At 44.0% G+C, this 26,383-nt stretch overlaps 1 protein-coding gene across 1 annotated transcript in view; it reads right to left on the reverse strand.

The window, feature by feature from the left end:
• Positions 1-26,383, reverse strand: part of LOC126218298 (uncharacterized) — a 101,377-nt gene that overhangs the window by 25,643 nt on the left and 49,351 nt on the right. The window contains exon 3 of the mRNA XM_049942117.1: positions 23,426-23,759. Within this exon, the coding sequence (XP_049798074.1) occupies positions 23,426-23,759 (334 nt within the window). The remainder of the gene's footprint in view (positions 1-23,425; positions 23,760-26,383) is intronic.

The raw sequence follows: 26,383 nt of genomic DNA on the forward strand, positions 1-26,383 counted from the left end.
AAAAAACAAGCTCAGAGCGTCGTTGCGCGAAAGTGGTAGGGAGACACGATATAGAACAAACAGACACCACGCAGAATGTTTAGAGCCGTAATAACGGCCTTGATACGCCTGGGAATTGAGTCAAACAGAGCTTGGATGGCGTGCACAGGTACAGCTGCCCATACACCTTCAACACGATACCATAGTTCATCAAGAGTAGTGACTGGCGTGTTGTGACGAGCCAGTTGCTCGGGCACTATTGACCAGACGTTTTCAATAGGTGAGAGATTTGGAGAATGTGCTGGCAGGGCAGCAGTCGAACATTTTCTGTACCCATAAAGGCCCGTACACGACGTGCAACATGCAGTCGTGCATTATCCTGCTGAAATGTAGGGTTTAGCAGGGATCGAATGAAGGGTAGAGCCAAGGGTTGTAACACATCTGAATTGTAACGTCCACTGTTCAAAGTGCCGTCAATGCGAACAAGAGGTGACTGAGACGTGTAACCAATGGCACCCCATACCATCACGCTGGGTGATATGCCAGTATGACGATGACAAATACACGCTTCGAATGTGCGTTCACCGCGATGTCGCCAAACACGGATGCGACCATCATGATGCTGTAAACAGAACCTGGATTCATCCGAAAAAATGACGTTTTGCCATTCGTGCACCCAGGTTCGTCGTTGAGTACACCATCACAGGCGTTTCTGTCTGTGATACAGCGTCAAGGGGGAGCCGCAGACATGGTCTCCGAGCTGATTGTCCATGCTGCTGCAAACGTCGTCGAACTGTTCGTGCAGATGGTTGTTGTCTTGCAAACGTCCCCATCTGTTGATTCAGGGACCGAGACGTGGCTGCACGATCCGTTACAGCCATGCGGATAAGATGCCTGTCATCTCAACTGCTAGTGATACGAGGCCGTTGGGATCCAGCACGGCGTTCCGTATTACCCTCCTGAACCCACCGATTTCATATTCTGCTAACAGTCATTGGATCTCGACCAACGCGAGCAGCAATGTCGCGATACGATGAACCGCAATCGGGATAGGCTACAATCCGAGCTATTAAAGTCGGAGACGTGATGGTACGCATTTCTCCTCCTTACACGAGGCATCACAACAACGTTTCACCAGGCAACGCTGGTCAACTGCTGTTTGTGCATGAGAAATCGGTTTTAAACTTCCCTCATGTCAGCACGTTATAGGTATCGCCACCGGCGCCAACCTTGTGTGAATGCTCTGAAAAGCTAATCATTTGCATATCACAGCATCTTCTTCCTGTCGGTTAAATTTCGCGTCTGTAGCACGTCATCTTCGTGGTGTAGCAATTTTAATGGCCAGTAGTGTAGTTCTGAGTTCTAGGGTACTGATAACCTCAGATGTTACGTCCCATAGTGTTTAGAGCCATTTGAACCATCTTTTCGGTACAGTCGTTCCGTTACACAAAATCGTCACTACGAGAGACTATTAGAGAGCACTGTTCTGTGTGGTTATCAGTAAAGATGCAAATTAACACATTTTACAGTCTGCATTGATAAAAGGAACAAATCCGGCAGCTTCATTTACGCTGCGGTCGTGGGCATGTCCAATCACAGTAGCTCCTATCTGCCATTCTGTCACGTCTTCACTTCGACGCATGCTACATGCAGTGCTGGATCCACACAGGTCACTCATGTACACATAGCCTCACAGCGATTACTCACGTCATCAGTGGAGGACCTCATGACAGCCTGTTCACACTTCTACACAGTCTGCAATGCCACAAAGCGACCAATGGACTCTCTTTGAGCGGGTGACTAATATTTTGTTCAGTGAGATTATCTGCCGAATGAAAACCCCTGTCGGAAGCAACTGATGAATGTACTTTCACGTTCAAAAATATCAGAGCAATCTGAACTACGTTCAGCCTGATAAATATGCTATTCACATCACGTAACTTTCTTGCAGGTCCTCTAATCTCTTTCTTGTACAGTCGTTTCATTATACAAAATCGTTACTACAAGAGACCACTACAGAACACGGCTCTGTGTGGCTATCAGTCCACATGCAAATTAATATCACGATAATTCAAATATCAGGAAACCTGTTATTTGAGGTGACACAATCTTTAACGCTTGTATACTCAGTTTTATTACAATGAATATTTCAAAAAGCATGTTTTAACTTGAAATTTCATGATGAAAATTTTTGTACTGAACTGAGACCTGGGACTCCTATCCAGCAACTACTGTCCCTATTGACTAACCATGAAAGATCTTACGTATGGCCGGCCGAAGTGGCCGTGCGGTTAAAGGCGCTGCAGTCTGGAACCGCAAGACCGCTACGGTCGCAGGTTCGAATCCTGCCTCGGGCATAGATGTTTGTGATGTCCTTAGGTTAGTTAGGTTTAACTAGTTCTAAGTTCTAGGGGACTAATGACCTCAGAAGTTGAGTCCCATAGTGCTCAGAGCCATTTGAACCATCTTACGTATGATTGCATTCGCAGATAACAAAGTGTGTGCAAGTTGAAACTTGAAATGACATTGCGTAAAGTTTTCTTTTGGACAGTGATTCGAATCTAGAGCGTAATAGATTGTTAACTATGCAAAATCAAATTTCACATACCTAAATTTTTCAGTAGTAGCGAGGTGATTGAAACTGAAATGATTAGACCAAAAGTTTTGCCTCACCGGGATTCTAACCCGACGTCTTTGTTTCCTTGTCGCTAACAGACGTTAAATGTCAGTTTGTTTCACCAGTAGTGTGGTGTGCGTAGTTTGAATTGGCGATAACGTGATGAAAATGTTTGTGCTGGCTGGAAGTCGAACTCGCACATATCATCGTTACTGATTACACATAAAGAGATGTTAAGTATCGCATTCTTTTTCACCTGTAGCTAGGAGTGACATAATCGAATCTGAAATGATATGATGAAAAGTTCTGTGTCTGACTGGGTGTCGAAACCGGCACCAGTATTTACAGCATCTCATGTTACAAAACAATAACAAAAATTTTCCTGTAACCTTACATGACGACTGGTTCATTAATAAAATATAATTTCTGTTGTAATAAAGCTTACTGGTGGCAGAGTTTCCACATACTTGCCGCTACTTCCACCTATGTCAAGGCCTAACCAAAATCGTCTGTGCTTCAGTCGCTAGTAGTGGGTCATAATGTTTAGTGTGGATTTGGAACGACGGCGCAACCCTACGTTGTTCAGTTGACGTTATCAGCGGTGAGGAGAGTCTGTTCGTGATTGGTAAAAATGGTTGCCTAAAATGTGAATAAAACCCAGACATTAAGCATACGAAGCTAGAATCATTTCAGTAGACCATCAAATTACACATAAAGATGGCTCACGATTTTGTGGTAACGAAGGATGCTCCAAACTGGAAGAGAATTTAGAATTCGCTGATTTGGTTAGAGCCAAAATGTCCAAAACATTTAAATCCTTGTTCGTCCGCATCGCCATTCACCTGCTGCCACAGCTATCGAATTCGTGCTTTCGACTTGATTTTGGAATCACTGAACTAAAATCACATGACGGCCATCTGCATGAACTGGTAACTCCGTATGATGCGGAAATTTCTACAGGAAGTGTTGCTTTCCATTTGAGCTGCTGCTGTGTTATAAGTATGTATGCTCTGGTGGGTAAATCTGGCACACTGCACACGCAATGCCGGGACATGTTATTTTTTAAACCACATTTCGTCTAAAACCCGCTTAGGCAGGAGCGTTGTGACGATTCTCATGTATCATATGATTTGATGAAAGTTGAAGTATGTAATCAACCAAGATGAAAACATCCTGAAAAAATTAGGTTGGTGCCTAAGACGTGCTGTCAGACAGGCTGACAATGAGACACACGGGTCATAGATGCGGGAGATGCTAAAGGATTGAATGCTTTCAGAGAGAAGCTTCTGTTGCGTGGGTTTTTTATCATAGGAGAGCAGGGGTTAATAAAATAACCGAACAATTCTACTGACGAGACGAAAACCCCGGGCTGGCCAATCCGAAAACGGCCATGCCAAGTGAAGGTTTTGAGGGGTGGTTGTGGGGTATGGGGGGGGGGGGGGAGAGGAGGATCGTCCTAGTGTGTGGCACTTTGGTGTGAGTGTGGGTGGGAGTTAGTTTTCTACTATTCCTGACGTGTAAGGGAAATTCGACATTTGTTAAGAGGTCATCCAATAATTTGTTTGTAAGCGTAAGCACTCCTGTTACAGGCCAGCACCAGTTATCTGTCTGTCCTACGGTAATGATAAAGATATTAATTGTTCTGTATTGTATTTTGTAAAGGTTAACAGAAATTAACGAGGAATGGTCCTAACAGAACATGTTTTGCCAATAAATTGGTTATGATGTACTATATTTACATTTTAATAGATGGAACGTCTGGTCTGTTTATTTATTATTAATTGTAAATGTCGGATTCAAGCAGTCATAAAAAACGTTACCAACTTTAATTATCTTTCGACTTTGACCTTAAAAAGTATAACTATACTGTTCATGGTCAACGCAACTGAATCTGTCACCATAATCTTCACTACATAGCTTTTTAAGCGGCAGGAAACAAGTTTGGCGTAACACAAGACCGTCCCTTAAGCTGAACTGAAATCACAACTGCAATTTATAAGAAGACATTATTGACTTTCCAGAAGACTGTGTAACTTTATTAAAATTATCTGAAGCTCAAAAAATTGCTTGTACAAACACTACAGTGCACGCCACGTAACTTGGCGGGTATGGTCTGGATGCGCAGAAACACTGGTACGTCACGTGACTTGCCAACCAATAGCAGTCAGTCAGCCGTAGTGCGCGCTTGAGTTCATTTCATGTAGGGCGGAGCGAGTTTACAACTGATTTTAGCATTCTGCGTGGCGTTCTTTCGAAAGTTATTTCGAGGCAGCTGATTAGTATTGTGGTAAAAGCACATCTCAACGACTATTTCACAAGCGGTCGTGAGAAATTGTCCTTCGCTTGTGTCAGTTCTTTAGATGGTAGTCGGAAGCGGCATCCACGTCTGATCACGAAGCATTTCCCTGTGTTGCCAAGTGCCAAGAACGAGCAGCTGTGACTTGCGGTATCGCATTGAGAACTGTTCAATGGATCGCGAGTGAAGCCAAAGCATATGCTGAAGAGAAATTCGTAAGTGAGCTTTCAGCAAGAATGTATTACTGAGGAAAATATTTGGCGTGTATTGTAAAGGTGAATAGACCGATCCTATGGCAGATAACCTATGTTCATACATGAAAGCAGTACACAGTTTCAACGGCACCAAATCAACCATGCTGAGAACATTAAGGACAATCAGATTCAAATACGGAAAGACTAATGCCGGAAGAAAGCTGCTCTTGGAGAGAAGTGACATTGTGGCAGCAAGAACTGTGTTCTTCTGATCGATGCGCGGAATAAGTCAAGCCGGAAAATCACGTATTTATTACTTCGATGAAACATTCGAAGGTTGGAACTTTAATAATGGCAACTATTTATTTACATCTCGTACAAAATAGATACGTGTTTCAACGTTTTACTGACCTTCAAAGTAGTCACCAGCATTGTGTATAACCCGTTGCCAGCGATGTGGAATTCGCAGGATACTCTTAGCAATGCCAGTTGTGTTGACAGTTCGAGCGGCGAGGTCTATTGCCCATCGAATTTGAAGCAGTTCTGAAGCGAATGCCGTGAAGTGTTTCCTTCAGTTTAGAAATCGAGTTGAACTCACGAGGGCTTAAGTCAGGGGAGTGCAGTAGGTGGTATAGCACTCAGCAGCCCCATCAGTCAAACAAATCAGTAACAGCTTGCATTATACGTGTCTGAGCATTGCCCTGCAAAATGATCTTTCGAAGTAAGAAGGAACTTCCGTTTAAAAGAAAATCCCAGATGGAAAAGAATAACTGCGAGATACTGAATGATTTCGTGAAGGAAAATGAGTGTGAATAGGTAGTACTTCTCGAAAATCTACAACAACAATTCAAGGATAAATATCCAAAACCTTCATCTGAGTACGACTGGATCCACAATCCGTTCAATAAGATCATAACAGACCACATGTCAACAGTAAAACAGCAGGAGCTGATAGAACTCTCAAGTGGTAGAACATTTCGAAATGAAATTAAATCGAAGTCTCGTGAAAATATTTGAGTGCAGACTGAAAGTGAACATCCCAACCTAGCGAGAATGGCGGTGGATGTGTTATTTCCCTTCGCACCAATTTACTTGTGTAGTCAATATTTTCTGCAATGAAATTAATTAAAGCGGTCTCGATAGCAGTTGGAAGAGGATCTGCGAATTTCTGTTTCAAATATTCAACCAAGACTGGATCTGATTTCTTCATAATTCAAGCACACACGTCGCACTAAATGTGCAAATGTCAGAAAATTTCCGAATTCTGAACTGCGTGCATTTTTACTCCTGTTTATTTCCTGTTCGGATAATTAGTATGGAAGTAACAGTTTTTAAAGTGGCATTTAAATGTTGAGAGTTGTGTTATCGTTATTGGTACGTCGTGATCATTCGAGTGTTAAAATATTCTAAATGAATTAAAAACCATGTATATGGAAACTAGTTAATTTGTGAACTAATTTTTAAAGAAACATGTACGTAGTGAAGTACACATACTTGCTCAATTCCAATAATTGCATTCGTGGCCGTGATTATTTGTAAACTACTTGTTGTTGGTATTTTTCACCACCTTTGAATAATACAAACGTATAATAATCTAAAAAATATTTAGCTCTAACTCACTCGAATAATTATTGTTATTGTTATAGCTGTAACTGATAGTTGCAGTAATCAGAAGAAGTAAATGTACTGTGGGCCGTTTTCATGCCCAGTGCTAATATTTGAAACACCCAGTATTTGTATCGCTGGTACTGGACTCTGTAAAGGTTCTAACAGTCTACGACAGAAAAATCAATAGTCTGCAATTGATACATCTTTTTAGAATATCTTGGAAATCAATCTCGGCCAAGAACTCCCTTCTTCGTATACATTCAGACGCCTTTATTATTGTCTGTTTAAACATGTACACTAAAAAGAAAAAGATGAACTCAAAAATGGAGAGCCAAGAAGCGATATGATACGTACACAAGACCAGTATGCGTAATAAAAGGGTGTAAAGCGGATGTAAATGAATCGCTTGAAAACACGAAGATACGGACACCTCCGTATAGAGTCTGCAGCGTACACGAGAAAACACATCTACTTCTGAAAGAGATTGCTGTCATAGCAGAGTAATGACCGTTTTATATCAACGATCGTGTTTGTTCACATCCTGGTGCAAATTTTCTTTTCCCTTCAACGTAAACAATGCGAAAATTACATTCGCATCCAGCGTAGAAATAACACAGCGGGAAATTAATGTTGCATTCAGGTTTGATATTTTTCCTCCCACAAACGTCGACGAGGGGTCGACACAAGTTGGTCAAAATAAACTAGCATAATTTCATCTGGAATGGCCGGTCGTTGAGTTGAAACTAAGGGAGCAGTGTGTCCGGTTGGAGAGAACTAGCTGTTGCGACGCCGGACAAAGCGAGTCTTGGCCGGCAGCAGAAACGGGCGCAGCTTCCTAATTACCGTCCCGCGACCCGCAATGCCAGAACAATGGGAAGCAGCGTGGCAGCTGTGCGGCACGGTGTCAAAGGCTCACTGTGGGATGCCATTAATTGCCCATTTTTCTTCGAAACTCAAATGCCAATATCTCCTCCGACAGCTTTTTCATTGTCACCGTTTAATCTAAAATTACTGAGTAAAAATACTGCAATCTCACACTTGTTGTATAAAGAACGTGGACGATTATATCCATTTTAAAGTAGCCAAAAAAAAAAAAAAAAAAAAAAACAAAAACTTACATTGTGCTACCGAAAGATCAATATTGGTACATTTCACTGGAACTGTCACCAACGGCCGGCTTGGTTATTTTATGATTGGTCGGATAAACGAGAAACTGAATGCCGCTTTTATTCCCAGATGCAAGTTAAAACTTTTAGCCGGTAGCAGACGCCACTCCTAGATTGTGAACCGAGAGCGTTCGTAGTTAAATTTTTAACTTCTCCTCATCCCCGCCTCCCATCTCCACCCCCGTCCCAACTGGATATGCTGTGACCATTACAGATGCCCAGAAATTTACTACTAATAATAACGAAATAGATAAAATGATCTGATGATGTTGCTGTTGTGGTCTTCAGTCCTGAGACTGGTTTGGACTGGTTTGATGCAGCTCTCCATGCTACTCTATCCTGTGCAAGCTTCTTCATCTCCCAGTACCTACTGCAACCTACATCCTTCTGAATCTGCTTAGTATATTCTTATCTTGGTCTCCATCTATGATTTTTACCCTCCACGCTGCCCTCCAATACTAAATTGGTGATCCCTTGATGCCTCAGAACATGTCCCACCAACCGACCCTTCTTCTAGTTAAATTGTGCCACAAACTCCTCTTCTCCCCAATTCTATTCAATATCTCCTCATTAGTTATGTGATCTACCCATCTAATCTTCAGCATTATTCTGTAGCACCACATTTTGAAAGCTTCTATTCTCTTCTTGTCCAAACTATGTATCGTCCATGTTTCACTTCCATACATGGCCAGACTCCATACAAATACTTTCAGAAATGACTTCCTGACGTTTAAACCTGTACTGGATGTTAACAAATTTCTCTTCTTCAGAAACGCTTTCCTTGCCATTGCCAGTCTACATTTTATATCCTCTCTACTTCGACCATCATCAGTTATTTTGCTCCCAAAATAGCAAAACTCCTTTACTACTTTAAGTGTCTCATTTCCTAATCTAATTACCTCAGAATCACCCGAGTTAACTCGACTACACTCCATTATTCTCGTTTTGCTTTTGTTGATGTTCATCTTATATCCTCCTTTCAAGACACTGTCCATTCCGTTCAACTGCTCTTCCAGGTCCTTTGCTGTCTCTGACGGAATTACAATGTCATCGGCGAACCTTAAAGTTTTTATTTCTTCTCCATGGATTTTAATACCTACTCCGAATTTTTCTTTTGCTTCCTTAACTGCTTGCTCAATATACAGATTGAATGACATCGGGGATAGGCTACAACCCTGTCTCACTCCCTTCCTAACCACTGCTTTCCTTTCATGCCCCTCGACTCTTATAATTGCCATCTGGTTTCTGTACAAATTGTAAATGGCCTTTCGCTCCCTGTGTTTTACCCCTGCCACCTTCAGAATTTGAAAGAGAGTATTCCAGTCAACATTGTCAAAAGCTTTCTCTAAGTCTACAAATGCCAGAAACGTAAGTTTGCCTTTCCTTAATCTATCTTGTAAGATGAGCCGTAAATGATCTAATATAATAATTATAATAGGAAAAGTATACTTGCTGCTCACCATATAGCAGAAATACTGAATCGCAGATAGGCACAACAAAAGACTGTCGAACAAAGACTTCGGCCAAAATGCTATGTGAGTCGGACCTTGACAGTCAGAGACTGCGGTCATGTTTGTGTGAGTGGCATCTGCGTTGTGTGTGTGTATGTTATCTATTCTGATGAAAGTGTGTTTGGCCGAAAGCTTTGTCTGACAGTCTTTTTGCTATGCTCATCTGCGACTCAGCATCTGCGCTATGTCGTGAGTGGTAACTATCCTTTTCACAATATTGTCATTATTCTATCCTGGATTTTCCATTGTTTAGTAATAATAATAATAATAATAATAATAATTTGTTTACATTAGTGTTTAGTATTTTTCTTTGGCTTAACTTACAAGAAATTCGCAATCCAGAAAACAAAAATAATTTCTAATGCAATTGTCCGAAGATTTGAGAAGTTCATGTGTTATGCAGTTGCTTCAAGAATTATATAGCAACAAACGCTAACAACTTCGGTACGTCATAATTCAGACGATATAACATCGAAGTGTGTTCTCACCATTATCCGTAGCCAACTTGATTGTGAATGCAGGTCTGCATATTACGGCCACAGGAACTTGTAAATGGAAGGAATGCATTTTCTCTCAGTCGTTTCCACTCCCATTCGAAAAAGTAAGCTTCTAATTTCTAGAATTCATGTGAAACAATGGAGTGGTGCACACTACGGCAGTAGCGCTGCGAACTCGTTGCGTTCGTGCACGCAAGTTAACTTGGCTCACACCGAGGCTCCGAGGCATGCTCCCTTTATTGACGGGCTGCTTACTTGCATGAAGCTTCGCATTTTTTTAGACTGATAGCTCTGGTGCTGTTTTACTTGGAACATTCTCTGAATCCTTTGTGCGGTCTCCAATCAAGGCTACTGCAGGCATCTGTCACGAGGCCTTGGCGCTGGCGCGGCCTATCTAAAAAGGAGAACATTACTGCTTTTACTGTTGCATATTGGAAAGAGTTGTTCTTACGGACTGAGAAAACTCCCAGTTTGTACTACAAAGATATTCACTTCAGACATTTTGCCACAGGTCATACGTATCCCGTGTGACAGCTTCGGTAGGCGGACCACGGCTCACCTGCTAGCCAGTAGTCCGCGCCATCAGGCAAACTTCAGCGAGACTTGCTCCGTGTGACACAGGCTCATCCTAAACACCAGACCTAGGCTAGCCGTTCGTCTTCTATGGACATGCGGATAGGTTGAGATACATTGGCTCATTGGAGCTTGGAGTCAGGCCTGATTTCTAAGTTTGATTTTTCTCATTATTGCTCTTCTTTAAACATATTATCCCTAACCTAACCTAACCTAGCATCTCACATACGTGGTTCTCTGTCAGTTAAAATGGTAACAGCGCTTTTATCGAAAGTCTAAACGTTTTAATCTTCCAGGAACTTTGATTACAGCGTATATTCCGCGGATCCAGAAAGTTACAGGGAGCAGACAAAAATATGGAAGCACCATAAACACAACAATTTACCATGACTCATACGACGCAGGAGAACCTTTAGCTCGGAGTCGTCTCGAAATGAATAAATAGACGTCCTGTATGGTTTCGAAAGAAATCCTATAGCATTCTCTCTTCAAAATAATGGCAAGTTCAGGTAAGGACGATGGAGGTGGATAGCAATACGCACCCTTCTCTCCAAAGCAGACCAGTAAGGCTCAATAATATTGGGATTTGGCAACTACGGTGGCTAGGGGTGGGGTGACAATTTATCTTCGTGCTCATTAATCCAATCCTGGACGATGTGAGCTGCGCCAACAGGGGTCTGTTGTCATCTTGGGACGCACCATCACCACTGGAGGACAAACACTGTATCAATGGATGGACCTCATCCACCCAAACAGCCATATAATTCTTGGCAGTAATGCGCCCATGCAGGATAACGATGGGGCCCATGGAATACTGCGGTATGGCTACCCAAATCGAGCTCCCGCCATGTTTCACTCTTGTAAACTCAGCTAGAAGTTGTAAACAGTGTGAAACAAGACTCATCCGAAGAAATGACTTTCTTCTATTGCTTCTAGTCCATGTTTTATGCTCCGGCACCACGTTTTCCTGTTGCGGACCTTTACATCACAGATGAGTGGTTTTGGAGTTCTAGCTCACCCTGCAATTCCCTGCTTATGGGGCTCCTTTCGCGTTGTTTTGATGCTGACAGTGTCCGCGAGTGCGACATTCATTTGTGCAGCGACTTTTGCAGTTGTCGTCCTCTTATTTTTCATCACAATCCTCTTCAACCTAGTATTAAGAAAACAGTCTTAATCGCGTTTTTTATTTATTTAGTGCCGACCGCTTTCAGCCCATCGCAGGGGTCATCTTCAGGGCGAACCCGCTGGTCGACTGCTGGTGGCGTCACGTCTACTAAGGTGTGGCAGAGACTGTTAGTATCACATCTCCCATCTCATCTACACCCAAACCGAGCGAGGTGGCGCAGTGGTTAGCACACTGGACTCGCATTCGGGAGGACGACGGTTCAATCCCGTCTCCGGCCATCCTGATTTAGGTTTTCCGTGATTTCCCTAAATCGCTACAGGCAAATGCCGGGATGGTTCCTTTAAAAGGGCACGGCCGATTTCCTTCCCCATCCTTTCCTCACCCGAGCTTGCGCTCCGTCTCTAATGACCTCGTTGTCGACGGGACGTTAAACGCTAATCTCCTCCTCCTCTACACCAGCTTGCGCTCCATTTGCTTCGTACTGGTTTTCCATCTGAGCTCTTGATATTCTGTTTCTCTTTTGTCCAAAGGCATCTTTAGATAGTATCTACCACCCTCCTAATTATACATTCCTCTACACTCTTGCATTTCTCCTCTAGCGATTTCTACTTAGTCATTTGGCATTTTTTGTCAGTCTCATTTTTTAGACGCCTTCATTCATTTTGCCTGGTTCATTTGTTGCATTTTTTAATTTTTTTCGTTTCATCAACTAAATTCAGTATCTGCTGTGCTATTCGAGGATTTCTACTAGGACTTGTCTTTTTACCTATTTGATCCTCTGTCGCCTTCACTACTTCATCTATCAAAGCTATCCATTCGTCTCCTCCTGTATTCCTTTTCCCTGTTTCAGTCAATGGTTCCCTAATGCCTCCTCTGAGACGCTCAACGATCTCTGATTATTTCAACTTACCCAAGTCTCATTTTAACTTCCCACCTTTTTCCAGTTTCTTCAGTTTTAATCTAAAGTTCGTAACCGACAAAATGTAGTCAGAGTTTACATCTGCCGCTGGCAATGTCTTACAGTTTAAAACCTGACACCGAAATCTCTGCCTCACCATTATAAAGGGTATTTCATGATTCATGTTACACACCTCCAGAGGTTGTTGAGCGGGCTTAGTAGACCAGATCATTCTGATACCTCTGGCAGTGGGATACATGTACCGGGTTGTTGCTAAGAATGTAGGGTATGCAATTTTCGGGTGTGGTAACACGGACCAAGGCTAGAAAAAATGTCTAGTAAACTTGGGCTCTAAAACGCGTACCTGAGGAGCTATGAATAATTGTTCACCTTCCTTACCATGGAACACATGTCTGTATGGAACAAGTGCTCATAGCTCTTAAGGTATGCATTTTAGAGCCCATGTTTACTGGAATTTTTTTCTTTTTGTGGTCCATACTACCACATCTGAAAGTTTCGTACCATACAGTCTTAGCAACAGCAGTACCGGTACATGTACTCCACTGTCAGAATTATTAGGACGGTTTCCGCTTATAACTTTCGACTCATTCGTTACCGGTACAGGGACACTTACCGCAAGTTGATACATTTATCCTTCTTCATCATCCTTGAAAGTCTGTCGCATCATCACGAGTTCGCCTGTATATACATACGTTTTCAGGCGCCGACGTCTATAACTTTGACGCTCTGTACCGCCTTTGGATGATGTTTCCAGACAAGGGTTCCTGTATGAAACTTGTTCTACTAAGTACCCTCTACAACCTCCAGAAGTGAGTAGCACGAATTGTGTAACACCCTGTATAATCAACTGAAACCTTCCAGTGTTCCAGGTCTCTTCCACGTATACAACCTTTTTTCATGACTGAAAGCAGATGGCTCTCTCTTTCATTTCTTTTCCCCAGTCCATATCTTCTTACTATGTTTCCTTTTCTTTCTACTATGGAATTCCGGAACCCCGCAGTTAAATTTTCCTCTCCCTTAATTGTTTCAATAATTTCTTTTATCTCATCGTACGTTTCTTCAGTGTCTTCATAGTCTGCGGACATAGTTGATATATAAACTTGTACTACTGCCGTAGGTGTCGGCTTCACGCCTAGCTCTGCTACGACAATGCATTCATTATGCTGTTCATAGTAGCTTACCTGCATTCCTGTTTGCTTTTTAATTATTAGATCTACTCCTGCGTTACCATTAATTGATAATGTGTTTATAATACTGTACTCAACTGACCAAAAGACCTGTTCCTCCTGCTACCAAACTTCACCAATTCCCACTTACTTCACACATTCTATTTTAAATTTCCCAGTGTATCTGTCACATTAAGGGATCTAACATTCCATACTCCAAGCTGTAGAATGCGTTTTGTTTTTCCTTATGACGACATACTACCGAGGAGTTCCCGCCCGGGGACGATGCCATCATTTATCCGTACGGTAGAGCTGTGTACCTCTGGGAAAAATAACAGCTGTAGTTACCCCTTGCTTTCAGCCGTCCGCAGTACCAGCACAGCAAGGTCATCTCGGTTTTGTTATAATGCTAAATCGGCCAATCATGCAAACTGTTGCCCTTGCAAATAATGAAAAGGCTACTGCCTCTCTTCAGGAACCATATGTTTGTTCACTCCACAGATCCCCTCTGTTGTGGTTGCTTATATGGTACTGGTATCAGTATCGAGGAAGACGCAAGCCACCATACGTCGGTAAAGTAGGTGGTTTATTTTTCAGTAATTTTTAATTTTGTTAAACCTACATACAACATTATAAAACTTATCAATTGGCAAAGGGTCTCTCTAAGACTCACCAGTTCGGCAAAAGCCTCGTTGACACCCAACGTCCTTTACTGAGGATTGTAATAAGGTACCCGTGCAGACACAATTCAAGGTGAAGTCCTAGGTGCTTGCAGACTGGCAGCCCTTAAGACTGATTCCGGATGGCCTACTATCACGCTCAAGGGCACCATTCTGACAGCGAAAGAGCAGCAGTGAAGGCTGCCTGCAGGCGCCTAGGTCCCTTGTTTCGGGTTCTGTCTGTACAGGTACATTTTTGAAATACGCAAGAAATGTAGGCCAGCGCCACCGAGGGTTCACCGAAATGGCCGTTTTTAGGGGGACACTTTGTCGTTTTATTCCCATATGTGCCAATGTCGCATAACCCCCATGATAACGCCACAGGAGGACACAAAGTAGAAGCTAAGCACACTTTTCTGCTTCGTATCATGTTCAAATTTCGTCGAATGATTTTGAACGGTTCCCAGTGGTTCCAGCCATAGCAAGAGAGCAAAAATTGTGGTCTCGCTGTGCTACAAACGGGTGCGATCACGTTCGATGTGGATGCAGCCCCACAACGTCCTTAGAGAAAGGTTGAAATAACCGAGAGTGTCGACAGTGACAAATGTTGTGAAGAACATTTTGCTACTCATCGCACTGCGAACTGTCGTTGTCGAGCGCGACATGTGTGGGGCAACGCCTCAGAGTAAGGGGTGGTTTCACTGACGCACTTCACACCATCCCCTGCGACTTTTTCGTGCCGATTTTGAGCATCGATGAGTCTCGCCCTCCGCGTGGTTTCAATTCTGGGTGTCGAGGTTTTGGTCTCCATCGCAGGGGCTCGAAAGAAGCCGTTAAATGTGGGTAAGAGGGACTGTGATGACTTTCCCATCGCGTGACACGCCCACTGTGGCACTAGGCTGAATTTTTGTGAAATTTTGGTGCCAATGTAACATCATTAACTACCCTTACACGTCACACGAACTTCTCAGGTGTTGCCATTTTTCGCATGTGTCGACATCTTGCTGTTCGAAGCATCGTTAAATCCGAAGGTGAAGTCACATGGCCCACGCTTTTGTACCATTACAGTGGAAGATTGTAGGCACCTTTGAGCCAAATTTCAAACTTCAGCGTCGCAATGGCTGGGACTTACGCGGTTTCGAAAAAGTGCTTCTTTCATTCTGTTGGGCTGTGTAGCTGGAGACAGAGCACATACTTGACAGAGATCCTTTGGAACAATCGGAAGGTAGCTTAGACTGATTGTCGAGTACTATTCGAGTTGGACACTTAACAGTTGGAGTTGACAGGGCAGATGGAGATGATCTGAAGAAGAGCAGCACGCGTTGTCACGGTTTTAGTAAGCGCGAGGGCGTCATATAGATGATCCTCCAACTATACCGGGAGAGAAGCATTTTGCATTTCGAGATCGTATACTTATGGGGGAGACATAATGTATTTCTTCCTTCCAGCTAACTCATGACAGTAAAACCAAATAAAATAGAGATGTTGTCGAACTCAGTTCTTCCGAGGATTAATTGCGAATGGAGTTTGAAAGTGGGGAAATGATGAAGGCAGCAGGAATAACTCCGCCACGTACAGTAAAGTTACTTGTTGAATGTAGGTATAGATGTTTCTCATCGCCGGGGGCCCTGTATCAAAACATTCACTTAGGCACAGACTGTAAAAACATCTTCAAAGGATTTCGTGTGATTCATTTTCATTGCGCGCAGCAAAATAAGCGCACGGGTTTCGTAGTGGCTATATGCAAGTCAGGAAAATTGCCGAAAAGGAGATCGACATGAAAGGTACCTTTGTTGCTCGCCGATTCATTACTCTTTGGGAGAGTGTATTACTTATTCGTTGCGTAGAATTATCTCACATATAACCAGTAAAGCCTAATACTAGTATTCGCAATACATCCGTTTCCACCATGCGTAACATAATGCGTTTACTTATATTGTTGATGCTTGTTTCACGTCGTTTATAGATACACTATGTGATCAAAAGTATCCGGACACCTGGCCAAAAAGACTTACAATTTCGTAGTGCCCTCCATCGGTAAAGCTGAAATTCAGTATGGTGTTGGCCCTCCCTTAGCCTTGATGACAGCTTCCACTCACAAAAGCATACGTTCAATCAGTTGTTGGAAGGTTTCTTGGGGAATGGCATCCATTCTTCACGGAGTGCTGCACTGAGGAGAGGTATCGATGTTAGTGTTTGAGGCCTGGCATGAAGTCAGCGTTCCAAAATATCCCAAAGGTGTTCTTTGGATTCAGGTCAGGACTCTGTGCAGGCCAGTCCATTACAGGACTGTTAATGTCGTGTAACCATTTCGCCACAGGGCGTGCATTATGAACAGGTGCTCGGTCGTGTTCAAAGATACATTCGCCATCCCCATATTGCTCTTCAACAGTGGGAAGCCAGAAGGTGCTTAAAACATCAGTGCAGGCCTGTGCTGTGATAGTGCCACGCAAAACAACAAGGGGTGCAAGCCCCCTCCATGAAAAACACGACAACACAATTACGCCACCTCCTCCGAATTTTACTGTTGGCACTACACACGCTGGTAGATGACGTTCACCGGGCATTCGCCATACCCACACCCTACCACCGGATCGCCACATTGAGTACCGTGATTTGTCACTCGTTTTTCTACTGTTCGATCGTCCAATGTTTACACTTCTTACCGTGCGAGGTGGCGCAGTGGTTGGCACATTGGACTTACATTCGAGACGACGACGGTTCAATTCCACGTTCGGCCATCCTGATTTAGGTTTTCCGTGATTTCCCTAAATCGCTTCCGGCAAATTCCGTGCTGGTTCCATTGAAAAGGGCACGGCTGACTTCCTTCCCCATCCTTCCCTAACCTGATGAGACCGATGACCTTGCCGTTTGGTCTCCTCCCCCAAAACAACGTAACCTTTGCTCTCCTTATACCAAGCGAGGCGTGATGTGTGGCTTATGAGCAGCCGCTCGATCATGAAGTCCAAGTTTTCTCACCTCCCGCCTAACTGTTATAGTACTTGCAGTGCGTCCTGATGCTATCTGGAATTCCTGTGTGATGGTCTGGATAGATGTCTGCCTATTACACATTACGACCCTCTTCAACTGTCGACGGTCTCTGTCAGTCAACAGACGAGGTCGGCCTGTACTCTTTTGTGCTGTACGTGTCCCTTCATGTTTCCGTTTCACTATCACATCGGAAACAGTCGACCTAGGGATGTTTAGGAGTGTGGGAATCTCGCGTACAGACGTATGACACAAGAGACAGGCAATCACTTGACTACTTTCGAAGTCCGTGAGTTCCGCGGAGTGCCCCATTCTGCTCTCTCACGATGCCTAATGACTACTGAGGTCACTGATGTGGACTACCTGTAAGTAGGTGGCAGCACAATGCACCTAATCTGAAAAACGTATGTTTTGGGGGGGGGGGGTGTCCGGATACTTTTGATCACTTAGTGTAGTGCCCTGCTAATCTATCATTCTCAGTTTTTTTCTCTCTCTTTTTGTCTAGTGGTTGTTTACAATGGACCACTTTCAGAATTTTTTTTTCTTTTTAATAACGTAACTTGTTTCACAAAACACCATCCTTTTAGCGCTATAAACGATTACAGCGTTTTTTATGCAAGTTAAGCCTTCCGAAGGTATGTTCTTCCAAGATCGAACGACAGGTTTACGTCGTCCATGAAGTCATTTTTTGTTCCAGAAAACACGTCTGTGAGATACCTGTCATAAATAACGAAACTGGATCTGCTATCGGAAGACTTATAACCAAAAATTCAGAGCGGAGGATAGATACAACTACATACTGGGACTATTTTTTCTCGTAACGAGCAGTGCGCAGTCGTGTAATATTAGAGTGTGAGATGGAAAAGGGAGAGTGAAATCAAGGCAGTAACTACGGTTTTTATTATCTGGCAGAATTTTATGACAAAGTAAGGTTAACATTTGTGCGTTTAACAGCAGCATGCGTGTAATTGCATTAGACAATAATAATAGGCGACTGATATCTCAGGTGCTATCAACAGACGAGAAAAATCGCCTACAGCTGATCATCACTATTGAATAATGTTACTGTGACCATCTCGCAGGTGCAAGTTTGAAAGAATAGAACGCAAATATTCGGTTAGTGGTAAATCATTTTTGCAGCACTCGCAAACTCCGCAGTCAGGTCTTCTCTGACTGTACAGGGTCTCAAAAACATAGCTTCGTAGCCCCTCCCTCCCCCCCCCCCAAAAAAAAACAAAAAGAACTAGAGCAATGTTCGTGGTCTGTCATGCCAGAATACGACAAAAACACCGTCAAAATTGACAAGAGAGTTAAAAAGCCCAGACGATTTTTCCTTTGTGACATGAAAATAAACCGTAAAGGGAAACGTTATTCCCGTGTGAGATTTTATATAGTACGTCCTCTCTACGACTACTAAAAGTGAGTAATAAGAATGGTAGAACATTTTGTATAAGAGAAATGGCAAAATGCACCCATGTCGCTCACTTCTCTGATTTGCAGTAAAGGACGATTATTGATTTTCGCGGCAAAAGGGGTAAACCAATATTTTTAATTAGAATCCATACTTTTAAGAATGCGTTATTTTATGTTACATTGGGGAATTTGTGTTTTTGTGCATATGAATGTATAAAATGGGTGCTCGGACAGTAGAGCCTAATATCTACATAAAATGCTGGATGAACTGTCCTGGCGAACCCAGCTCAGTTTGGCTTTTGGTAGTCGTGCACTTCTCGGCGATTGACGAATAAGAAGTGATAACTTTCCACCATTAACTGGCAGACTCTAAGTAACTAGCCTGCTTAAATAATGGCAGTTTATGGTGTTATTAATATTATATTTATTCAGATGTATGCCTGTATCAAGGGATGACGTGAAATACCTGTACGTACAATGGAATAAAACTAATAAAACATTAAAACCAGTTTCATGCTGAGTACAATACCATTTGTAGGGCCGGCCACTGTGGCCGAGCGGTTCAAGGCGCTTCAGTCCGGAACCGCGCTGCTGCTACGGTTGCAGGTTCGAATCCTGGCTCGGGCATGGATGTGTGTGATGTTCTTAGGTTAGTTAGGTTTAAGTAGTTCTAAGTCTAGGGGACTGATGACCTCATATGTTAAGTCCCATAGTGCTCAGAGCCATTTGAACCAATCGAAGCAGTTCCGAGACTGGGTCAGTCTTCATTAGATCCCTAGCGTGTGCTGTAGGCGCAATTTTATCTATCCTCGCAGGAGCAGACCTGCTAGTTACCTTCACATGTTTGTTACTGGCGTTCTTCGGCTGTGAACGGTATCGACGTGAGTTTCAAGACGGCTGTTTTCAAGTGACTTCGTTAGGATCGCCCCCATTCTGCCCCCCACCCCCTACCCCACTGTCAGTATCCCTACATAAATTCACTTCTTATAAAAGGCGAAGAGAGAATCTTAGCAGATTTTTGCAGCACAGCTGGGGTGTATTTAGTGATCTGAGGGCTAAAAATTGTGTTTGAACGACTAAATGATTGTTCTGCAAGGCATGTGTATGGAATGAAAATGGCTTTTCAGAAAAAATATGAGTAACTGTTGCGAGATAGCAACACCACTCGTGGCGTTGCTATCTCGTTGGCGTCGAGTGTCATCATGGGAGCAGTTGTGCACTGAAGGCCACCCAAGTCCAGTCAGTTCCCTACAAGACGAGCACACTGGACAAATTGGCCAGCCTCGTGAGACTTGACGCTGTTGTCATGCAACACCACCTCTAGCCTTGGTAATGGCCGCAATTCGGCGAGGAAGGGACTCCGAAAGTTTCTTAAGTTCATCAAACAGGAACGTATGCGTGTCATCTTGGAAGATTAGAGTGTTGAAGCAGTATGACGAACACTCTGAAAACGAGAGAGAACCGCCTCCTATGTGAACTACATAACCCCCACCCTGAGGGTTAAATGTCTCATTGGGTCGTCGCTGCTCTCGACGCCTTGCACCGCATGAAAAGAGGATCTCGCTGCACACTTTGTCATCTAGTGTCCCGTTTCTGTGCATCTACCCTACTGAAGACGTGCAACTGTACCTGCCGCTGTCAGCAGTGACCTTCTACGGGGTAATCGACTGTATGCAGTTTCTTTCGCAACGTTTAGTCTGGAAACCGGTTGAGATGAAACTACATTCTCTGACAGCAGTAGTTCCTGGCGGGTTTGAAACCGCTGCCACTGACGAAGGATGAGATTCGTCCCCAGTCGCTGTCGGTTAGGACAATTTCGTTCACGGTGTTGTCAAGGCCACGCTCAAACACAATAGCTCTTTTCTGCCATTCTGCGACGTTTCTCGTCGACTGATCCTACTGCGATGACTCTGGACGCCACTTCACCGTCATGACTTACATCAGCGATGGTGCGTCACATGACCTCTTGGTGCAGCTCTACACCACCTACTTCACTCCAAGGTGGTACGTGTGCTCTCAGGTTATGTGTGAAGCGGCCAGCTGACGTGCTGTAGAAGATCAGTTAACTGCCACCATCAAGGAAAAACTCGTGTCCATCACAGCAGTTCAACGGACGCTGCTGTTAACGGGGCTCTAGAGTATAAGCTAACTACAGAACGCGAAAAAAAGTCAATTGCATCTACAGTATCCGAAATACAATTATATCGTTATTTGCCCAGCGTCTAAGAAGTCGAGCTTTTTACACGTTTCCACGTCATTTGTTGCTCATCAAATATTCACGTCTCGACAAAATGAAAGCATCTGTGAGCTGATGCTCAGTTGCGAAAGAGAACTGGGTTTAACGCGCTGTCGGCAACGACGTCATTACAGACGACCATAAGTTCGGATTGTTTCAATGACTGCAAAGGAAATTGGCCGTGCCCTTTCATAGGAACCATCCAAGAATTTGCCGGGAGTGACGTTGTCCTCCCAAGTACAATGTGCTAACCGCTGTGGCACCTCGGTCGGTCTTAAAGTTCGTATAAGCTATTATTTCTATTGAATTATTATTACACAATTCAGTCACATTAACGTGACAACCTGTCAAAAGCTTGAACAACCACATTTTGCAGCGTGCACGTCTAGGAAGAGAGTGAAGCAGCTGCAGCCGACTGGTGCCGGCACGGTAGCTCAGCGTGTTCGGTCAGAGGGTTAGCTGCCCTCTGTAATAAAAAAACTGAGAGAATGGCTCAATAAAGAACTTCAATGGGCGTCAGGGGAGGTCCGCCACAAACAATTGCAACGAACTATAACGAACAAAATGAGATTAAAAAAAAGAGGGTTTAGCTACCCTCTGTAATAAAAAGAATGAGTGAACAGATCAACAAACAACCTGAACGAGTGTCATCTAACGTCCGCCACGAAGAAAGTCAACGAACAATAAAGAACAAAATGAGATTAAAAAAAAGGGTTAGCTTTCCTTTATAATATAAAAACTGAGCGAACTGATGAACGAAGAAACTGAACGGGTGTCGTCGGACGTCCGCCCTGAACAAATTCAACGAACAATATAGAACACAATGTTCCTTTTTTTTTTTTTAAAAAAAAAAAAAGAAAAGAAGTGCTTGGCGTCAAGCCGCTGGATCGCTGGATCGAGTTCCGTTCGTTAGTCTTTCTTTTATTTTCAACACAGTCATTTTCTTTACGATTTTTATTACAATTTATATAATGGGAAAAATACGTGTAATCGGATGAAATTTTATTAAATTTACAATGTTATTTGGCAGTCTACTAATTTTTATTATCACAAATAATATAATATTCATAACTATCGACTAGTAAACGACCAAACGCATAAAGTGATACTGAAAATGTATGCTTGTCCGTGTCTTCAAAACTGTTCGTATTTAATCGAAAGAGAACGAGAAATTGCTTCTCGGAAGACGCTATTAAAATACACTCGATACTGCATAACCGATTATCAGCGCGGATTAAACTATCGTCTGAAAGAGGTTTTGGAAAATGTTAACGAGGTTTGTTTTTCCACGGAAAACGTCAAAAGACCTTGCGAATGCGGAAACATAGCATTTATTCAATGCAGCTGGTGCCGTTTAACTTTATGTTTTCCGTGTTTTTACGAAAAATACTATCCTGCAACCTGTGCTCGTAATGTCGAAAGCGACGATTAATTGTACATCTTTCGAAAGCCGTCTGTGCCGGTCAAAACTTGAAGGTAACAAGTCGTTTCGGGCTCCTTCCAGGTATAAGGGATTTCTCAAATCACGGACAAGCATACATTTTCAGTATCACTTTATGCGTTTGATCGTTTACTAGTCGATAGTTATGAATATTACATTATTTGTGATAAAACATTAGTAGACTGCCAAATAACATTGTAAATGTAATAAAAGTTCATCCGATTACACGTATTTTGCACACTATATCAACTGTAATATAAATAATAAAGAAAATGACTGTATTGAAAATAAAAAAACAACTGACGAACGGAACTCGATCCAGCGATCCAGTGACTTGAAGCCAAAAACTTTTTTTTTAAACATTTTGTTCTATATTGTTATTTGAATTTGTTCAGGGCGGACGTCCGATGACACCCGTTCAGTTTTTTTTGTTTTGTTTTTTTTGATCGTTGTGTTTGGGCGTTGCGGACGTCACATGACATCCGTTCAAGCGTTCAAGTTCGTTTGTTGATCCTTCCACTCAGTTTTTTTTTTCATTACAGAGGCCAACCAGTATCGAGACTCGAACTCGGGACCTTTGCCTTTCGCGGGCAAGTGCTCTACCATCTGAGCTACCCAAGCACCATTTTTGTTCGTTGCATCTGATCGGGGTGGCCGTCGTAAGACACCCTTTTAAGTTCGTTGTTGCTCTATTAACTCAGTTTTTTTATTACAGAGGGCAGTTATCCCTCTGACCGAACACGCTGAGCTACCGTGCCGGCACCGCTCGGCTGCAGCTGCTTCATTGTTAAAATGGCCACGCACAGATATATATTCGACGAGCGATATTATCTTGCGATTTTCTCAGTAACGCTTGAGAAGTGCGAGCTACTGGTTACACATTTTGTTGTCCTCGTGGAATACTACCAGTGTACGAAGTTTACAGTAAATCCGCGTTCCAAACGTCGTGGCCTCCCCTTGTGACTCAAAGTGGGCAGTTGGTTGCCATTGCCGAGAATTGAAGCTGTCGCTTGCAGTGTAGCTCTTTGCGGCTCACCTGGAAGCCGCGCATGGGCGCCCTCTTGTCGAAGCCGTCGTCGTCGTCGGCGTCGTCCTTCTTGCCGCGCACGCCGTGGAAGCCCAGCGAGGGGGCGCGCTTGTCCAGGTCGTCCTTCTTGCCGCGCACGCCGTGGAAGCCGAGCAGCGGCGCGCGCTTCTCCAGCAGCGCGTCCTTGCCGTCGCCGTCGCCGTCGCCGCCAGCAGCGCGCATGCGCAGGAAGGCAGCGGCGTCGGCCGGGCCGCGCTGCTCGCCCGCGTCCGGGCCCTGGCCCGCGGCGCCCTCACACGCCACCAGCGCCACCACCAGCAGCAGCGCGCCCACGCGGCACATACTGCAAACACACACGCCGGAACACTCAGGCGGCTGCCGGTGGCAACATCGCGGTTACAACAGCACCTGCCTACAGGGTGGTTACGAGGGTTACTCCAAAAGAAATGCACACTATTTTTGTAAAAATACAATTTCATTCTGCATGTGTGAAAGTTTTAGTGTGTAGATACATCCTTCCCGATTGTTTTCAAACTTAGTTCAACCTGTTCCCGTGAGGGGCGCCGTCACAGCATGTCACACTTGACGTTCGTCAGGCAATCATCATAGGCCACACCACCCGCTCCTTCCATCTCCATGATTTCTACCTCACCCTTTATGGTCGTCCCATACAGCTCACCCCCACCCTGAGATACCTTGGCCTCACCCTCGACCGACACCTCATCTGGACCCCTCACCTACAGACCATCTGCAGAAAGCCCATTCCCGCCTCCGCCTTCTGAAAATCCTGTCTGGCCCGACATGGGGATTGCATCCTTCTACCACTCTCCACACCTACAAATCCCTCATCCGTCCTATCCTCTGTTATGCCAGCGTTGCCTGGATCTCCGCACCCACCTGCTTTTACAAGGCCCTCCAAATCCTTGAACGCGCTCCACCTTGCTTCCGTATCTGCCTTCGTTCCCCCACATGGCTCCCGTATGAACTCATCCCCTTCCCCCACCTCCTCCTGTTCCTCCAACATCTCCGCATCCTTTACATTGTCTGCAGGCTTGATCCCCCCCACCCTCTGGTTTCCTCCTTCCTCTCTACCCCCCGCCCGTTGCCGCGCCTCTATCGCTGTATCCCTACTTCTCTCCATCTCCACACCCTCTATCTCCTTCATCAGGGCAATTTCCAACACCTCTCCCTCCCGGATGATGGACTTCGCTGTGACATTTACCCTTCCTTTCAACTATAACCTGGCCTCCACCCCATCATTGCCTCTTTCCCTCCCACATCCCTCCCTACCTGGCCCTCTTCAGCGCGCCCCCCGACCATCTCCCCTCCTCTCTTCCTCTCCCTCCCTCCCTTCTTACGATCTCCCTTATCTCCTTGCACCTGGCAGATCCTCCATTTTGATCATCGTCAGTGTGCCACGTCAGTGTTGTGTTTAGTGCTGTTTCTCCTGTGTGTCAAGAGGTGTGATTTTAATTGTCTGCTGGCCTTGTACTTAGTGTCACTGTCAGTGTTTGTTATGTGCTATGCCATCCATCGATACTTTTATGCTCTGGTCATACTGTGCCTTGTGTTCTTTTAATTCTCCCAGTGTGTAGTTTTTTTGTGTGAGCTACTTTTTTACGGTTTTTATCTCCATTTTACAGTAGCCCCTTTTTTTTGTCTATTGCCTTCCATGATGTTCCCCCTTTATTATATCTATGTTCACCATGTTTTCTCCTTTGTATATTTTTAAATGTCTTCTATTGTTTGTTCTATGTCTTTCGGCTGAAGAGCAGCGCATATGCTGCTGCCGGCCCGCCCCGATGGGGAATTGAAATACAATAAAGGAAAAAAAAATGACGTTCGTCAGAAGCAACGTGTCTGTTATAGAATACTTGTGCTGTGAAAACGAGACAGTGGGAAACATCCACAAGAGGTTGAAAAAGTTGTATGGAGATGCTGCTGTCGATCACAGTACAGTTAGTCGGTGGGCAAGCAGGTTACGCGATGAAAGCGGGCACGGCAATATTGAGGATTGTCCTCGCAGCGGCAGGCCTTGTACTGCACACACTCCAGACAATGTGCAGAGAGTTAACGAACTGGTGACTGCTGACAGATGCATCACAGTGAACGAATTGTCACGCTACGTTGGGATAGGGGAAGGAAGTGTTTGCAGAATACTGAAAGTGTTGGCGTTAAAAAAGGTTTGTGCCAGGTCGGTTCCCAGTATGTTGACAGTGGCCTCACAAAGAAACAAGAAAACGGTATGCAGCGAACTTTTGGAACAGTACGAGAATGGTGGAGATGAATTTCTTGGAAGAATGTGACAGGTGATGAAACATAGCTCCACCATTTTTCACCAGAGACCAAGAGGCAATCAATGGAGCTGCATCTTGCAAATTCACCCAAGAACAAAAAATTCAAAACCACACCTTCTGCTGGAAAAATTATGGCTATGGTGTTTTTCGATTCCGAAGGACTCTTGCGTGTGAACATCATGCCAAGTGGAAACACCATAAATTCTGATGCGTATGTGATGACACTGAAGAAACTTCAACTCGACTGAGTTGTGTTCGACCACATCGGAAAAAGAAGGATGTTTTGCTATTGCACGACAATGCACAGCCACATGTCAGTCAAAAAACCATGGAAGCGATCACAAAACTCGGATGGACAACACTGAAACACCCGCCCTACATTCCTGACCTGGCTCCATGTGACTATCATCTCTTTGGGAAACTGAAAGACTCTCTTCGTGGAACAAGGTTTGAAGCTGATGACTCCCTTGTGAACGCTGCCAAACAGTGGCTCCAACAGGTTGGTCCAGAATTTTACCGTGCGGGTATACAGGCGCTGGTTCCAAGATGGTGTAAGGCAGTTGAGTGGGATGGAAATTATGTGGAGAAATGAAAATATTGTTTCTAAAGGATGTATCTACACATTGTAAAACTTTCAAACATGTAGAATAAAAGATGGATTTTACAAAAA

This window comes from Schistocerca nitens, chromosome 1, assembly GCF_023898315.1.
Source record: "Schistocerca nitens isolate TAMUIC-IGC-003100 chromosome 1, iqSchNite1.1, whole genome shotgun sequence".
Taxonomy (NCBI): domain Eukaryota; kingdom Metazoa; phylum Arthropoda; class Insecta; order Orthoptera; family Acrididae; genus Schistocerca; species Schistocerca nitens.